The sequence below is a fragment of the Fukomys damarensis genome, unplaced genomic scaffold (genome assembly GCF_012274545.1).
Source record: "Fukomys damarensis isolate Sample0158 unplaced genomic scaffold, DMR_v1.0_HiC HiC_scaffold_28, whole genome shotgun sequence".
In the NCBI taxonomy this organism is placed as follows: domain Eukaryota; kingdom Metazoa; phylum Chordata; class Mammalia; order Rodentia; family Bathyergidae; genus Fukomys; species Fukomys damarensis.
In genome coordinates, this window is record NW_022900940.1 from 18,051,310 (window position 1) to 18,056,309 (window position 5,000).

The 5,000-nt window shown below is 32.8% G+C and overlaps 2 protein-coding genes across 24 annotated transcripts in view; one reads left to right on the forward strand and one right to left on the reverse strand.

The window, feature by feature from the left end:
* The window catches only part of Lrrfip2 (LRR binding FLII interacting protein 2), a 111,655-nt gene that overhangs the window by 76,737 nt on the left and 29,918 nt on the right, over positions 1–5,000 (forward strand). For all 23 annotated transcript variants that reach the window (XM_019208260.2, XM_019208258.2, XM_019208266.2 and 20 more), the window contains 2 exons: positions 2,422–2,466; positions 3,720–3,836. In XM_019208260.2, the coding sequence (XP_019063805.1) occupies positions 2,422–2,466; positions 3,720–3,836 (162 nt within the window). The remainder of the gene's footprint in view (positions 1–2,421; positions 2,467–3,719; positions 3,837–5,000) is intronic.
* Positions 2,520–5,000, reverse strand: part of Mlh1 (mutL homolog 1) — an 80,884-nt gene continuing 78,403 nt past the window's right edge. The window contains exon 21 of the transcript XR_781300.3: positions 2,520–2,637. The gene's annotated coding sequence lies outside the window, so the exon portion shown is untranslated. The remainder of the gene's footprint in view (positions 2,638–5,000) is intronic.

A 5,000-nucleotide genomic window follows, 5' to 3' on the forward strand; every position in this document is an offset into this window, starting at 1 on the left:
ATATATATTTATTAGATGTTAACAGAAGGTTCCTATCCAGTGACTACATTGAGCAGACTCCACCATCTTAAGTACTTAATTGGACTACAGCAGTCGTTCGTGTTAAACCTTGTAGGGCTTTCAGTGATAACAAACAACTGGCTGTAGCATGTGTGCCACAGGTTCCTCACCATTGGACGGTAGTCTCATTACACCGTGAACATGATTAGATTTTAACAAACTTAAGCCTTTGTAGAATCTGGCAAACTCTTTTAGTCATCATTATAAACATTGGCTTGTCATTGTAAATAGAGCTATGAGACAGTCTCCCTTTTAAATCTCTTGGAGTTTTTAGAATATACCAAGTTTCTCCTAGCTTTGCAGTGTAGTCTCAGAACTAAAACTGAAGAGTCTCTGGTCAAGGCACTGCAGCCAAAATAACTGGACTGCGGCATGGCTGCTCTGGGCATTTTTGCTGGCTTAACAGTCTCTGAAGTTTGGCGCATGATCACTTTGGGTTGGGTTGCGACAGTTAGGATGTCAGAAGATAGTGAAACAGCAGAATCAACATTGTGATGGCCTAGTTCAATATACAGCCTTTTAAATTTAAGATTATTCCAAGATGATGTTTTACTAAAAAGTGGGTGAGTCTGGGAGTCATTTTTTAAGAGGTGAATATGAGCAAGGATTTCACATAGACATAGAAACTTTGAATGCTGCTTGCTTTTGTCTTTAACTGGGTTGGAAATACTGAGACAAATAAGTTATTTTATTGAAATATATATGTGCATTTTAAAAACATTGAGTATTAGGCGATGCATTTTGCTAGTGCATCTTTGAGGGAGGATTATTCCCTTTTATGGCAATAATTGGTAGTGTTAAAACTTTTATCTACTGTCATCACTTGTTGTAAAACATTTTGAAAATTATTTTAAATAATCCAAATAAAACAATTTGGTTTTCAGAGTATAATAGCAAGAAGTAGCAAAAAAGAGGCAAATGTCTAAAAGTAGCATTTTTATCACTGGTATAGTACCTATAATAATAGGCTTTTATAAACATGAGTGTCAGGTAATAAGAATACTGAATATTTTGGAATATGAAGACATTAGGATGAAGTGATCTGAATAGAGTAGAAATGTTTCATATTTTAATAACTGGAGCAGGTTTTGGAATTTCTTCTCTAGATTGGGCTGGGATGGTTGGTCTAAGAGTTGGAGTCTGGGTGCATTTTATTTGCATTTAAATAAATCTCTGTGACTTTTTAACACCTAGTGGTAATTGGGATAGTATATATAAGTAAATGAATACTGGAGTTCATAAAATGGCATTTGGATCCAAATTTGATACTTAGTAATTGTTCAGCCTTCAACAAAATCTGTCATCTGAATTTTCCCTCTTAGCTATAAAGTCAGATGTTTGAACTATTCCTTTAAGGTACTTTCTTTTTTGAAACACTGTCTGAAAGATCCCAAAGTCCTATCAGCAGAACATAGGTTAATTTAGTTATGGCATGTCAAGATAACAGGCTACTATGAAGCTATTAAAATGAGGTAAGTCCATAAGTGCAGATAGATTACTATATACATTTATGTATTCATCTGACAAATTTTGAGTCTTGTATACTAGGGACTTTTTGGTATTAGAAAAGAAAACATAGGTTATAGGGGTTTTATTAGATAGAGCAGACTATGAATGAACATAGTGTCAGGAAATGATAAATGTTATAAATAAAAATGAAGTACTTTTTCAAAACTTCAGGGAAAAAGAAGATATAAAATGTATTTGTGAACCCTACTGTTAGGATTTTTAAAAATGTAGGCCTTTGTTGCTATGGTGACTGGGGGGGTCAGATTATGGTATGATAGTGAGAAACTTATTTTTCCTAACTTTCTGTGCTGTTTGAATCTTGTTTGTTTTGTGTATGTATTACATAAAAAGAAAAAAAATTCTTAATATATGAGGAAAATAAATTAATGATATAGTTAACATGTTTTAGTTCAGTGTGAACCTTTTTTGGCTACTGGTCTTATCTGTGTATGCTGTCTCCCAATAATGTTTAAATCTTTTGGCTTTTGATTTTATCAGACTTTTCCTTTTTATATATCTTAATTTTCTGTATTGACATTTGTAATACTAAAACTTGTTTAAATGTAGTTTTCGTCAGTGTGCTTTAAATACCACGAAAAGAAAACCCTGAAAGTTCTAAGCTTTTTAGTAAACACATCTTGCTTATTGCATGTATTCCTTAGGATAAGAATATTTTGACATTTTGACTTCTGTGTCTTAACTTGAATTTCAGTTTTAGTATGTTTACTTTTAGGTTCCAAGCATCACTGAATTTGGAGAATTCAAATGCGATCACTTCTTTTTTTTTCTCCCTTAAAAAAAAAATCAATATACTAAGCATCTTTCCTGATTTTTATCTCTGTTTTTTCCTAGTTGGATGAAAAATCTGACAAACAATATGCTGAAAATTATACGAGGGTGAGTATATAAATTCCTGTGGGAATTACATTCCCAAAGTCAATTAAACTTACTTTCTATGCCTTGTTCATTCTTTTTTTACTGTAATTTATCTGATGGAGTTGCTCTTCCTTCATCTATTTCCTGTCCGTGACCCCTCAAAATTCCTCTGAAGTTAAATCATGTGAAGCCCTGGGAAAAGAAAAGACTGCATTTATTGTATGTCACTTAGTTTTTGGCTGCTCTTTTGATTTTTATTTCTCTAGAAATTGATCCCAAGAAACTATTAAACACTATAGTGTCTGTAGAATTGATGGTAACAAACTCTGAGGACTTTGTCTTTTCTGTTAGATGAATCTTTCTTGAAGTAAAATAGCAACTCTAAAAATTGCTTTTGTGATACTTTGTAATTTTCTTCTAAAGGAATTTTTAGGAACTCAAGGAAATGATTTTTAAGGATCAGTATTATGTTGTACCCCCCAAAAGATCAGCTCTGTCAAATAGGAATATAATGCAAGGCGCTATTGTAAGCATGTGCAAGTATAAATTTTCTGGTAGTCTCATTAAAAAAGTAAAAGAAATAAAAGTAATATTTAACCCAAATATCCAAACTATTCTAACATATAATCACAATGAAAAATTATTGAGATTTTGTTTTATTTTTTTCTATACTTAGCCTTCCAATTATGTATTTTACACTTAAATCTCAGTTTGTACTAACCATATTTCAGGTCCTCAACACACACATGTGGCTGACAGCTATAATTGGATAGCACAGATTTGTCATTCATCAGTCAGTACCATAATCTTAACGTTTAAACTGATTTTGGGAAGAGCAGTCGATTTCTGCTAAGAAAAAAATCTTTGTATTTTTGAAAAAGCTATTAGGAAAAAAATAGATTCTTGAGTTTAAGGTATTAACTAGAGAAGTGTTAATTACCATACTAGTTACACAGTTCTATAACTGTTTTAAATTAATCTGATATGCATGCCGTAGTATTATTTAAATATAGCAAAGATGAAATTAGAAAATAAACAACTCCCATACAAACTTTCCTTCTTGGTTAATTTGAATTCTAGATTCTGGTAAGATTTTTATGCTTAATATGCCCAGTCTCTGTTCTTAATCTTTCCTCCCCCTAAACCAATTTAAATATGCATCAGTTGTACTTGGTAACTTCTGAAACTCATGTTTGCTCTACCCTAGCCCATCTCTAGTGTCCACAGCAAACAAGAAACAAAGATTCAGCAGTGTCTATTTCTTGTTTCTCTAGCCTTCATCTCGAAATTCTGCTTCAGCAACAACTCCTCTGAGTGGAAACTCATCCAGACGAGGAAGTGGGGACACCAGCAGCTTAATAGATCCAGATACCTCACTGAGTGAATTGCGGGTAAACCGCAGTTTTTGGTTTGCTTTTTAAAAAGTCTTTTGGTTTCTTTGTAGAATACTGGAACTTTTAACATTTAATGTGACTTACTAGAAAGGAATATGAATTCTTTTAAAAAGATGCATAATACAGTTTAGAAATTTGAGTTGGATGTTTTAGAGCCTGAAAGGAATGAGTTGAGAGGGTTTTTGTTGTTGCTATTGTTCTCTTTTTTGAAAATTTAATTGTGCTGGAACGAATACTGCTAATGCAAAAAAAAAAAATCTTCATTACATATGTAAAAATACTTCTCTCAAAATTAATTGGCCATGTTTTAAATGGAAAATGTGTGGATTTACAGAAAATCAGACTGGGAATTATTAGTCTTCTGAGCCATTATAATATTATTTGGCTGATTGATAGTTATCTCAGTTTTTCATAGTAATAGAAATATAATTTTGTTTGTATAGCAGAAATATTTAAGGTAATGAAAAGCTTATTTGACTATTAGTTGAGTTTCCATCCTCATCGACCCCTTTGTTTGGAAGATGAGAACTTAAAAATATGCTTGAATGTCTGTTTCCTGAGCCTGCTGTTAGGAATGGGAATAACTCATTTCTTCCTTTCTTGGAAGGAGAACTGATCCAGTCCAGCATGGTGATGACTTTGAAGGTGTCACTATTTATTAAGCTCTTTATCAGAATTTACCAAGAATTAAGTGCTAGGTGTTCCATCAAAGAAACAAATTTTCACCTTTAGATGCTAAGGAGGGGCTTCGAGCATCAGTCTTAGCTTGTTCTTTTCATATTACTTGGAGCTTATTTTTCTCCCTTGAGAAAAACACCTCTTTGAAGAAGGTGAGATTTTTTTGTGTCTCAGCACCTGATTCCTCATAAGTCCTCAGTAAATGTCTCTTGCATGAATCAACGAGTAAAAGACATATCTACAAGGAAAGAAATGAAGGGAGTAGGGAAAGCATAATACCAAAAATGGGTATTATTGATGTTGATTGTAACTGTAGAATAATACTCAGGGCCCTGTGGTGGTTATATTCTCCCTAAATTGAGTTTCCAGAATAGACCTTACTTAACAGGACACAAGGAAAACAGACACAAGGAGAGCAATATTTTCCATTTAAACTTTGACCTGTTTCATTTATAAGAATTATGGTAACATTTGGAGCAAATA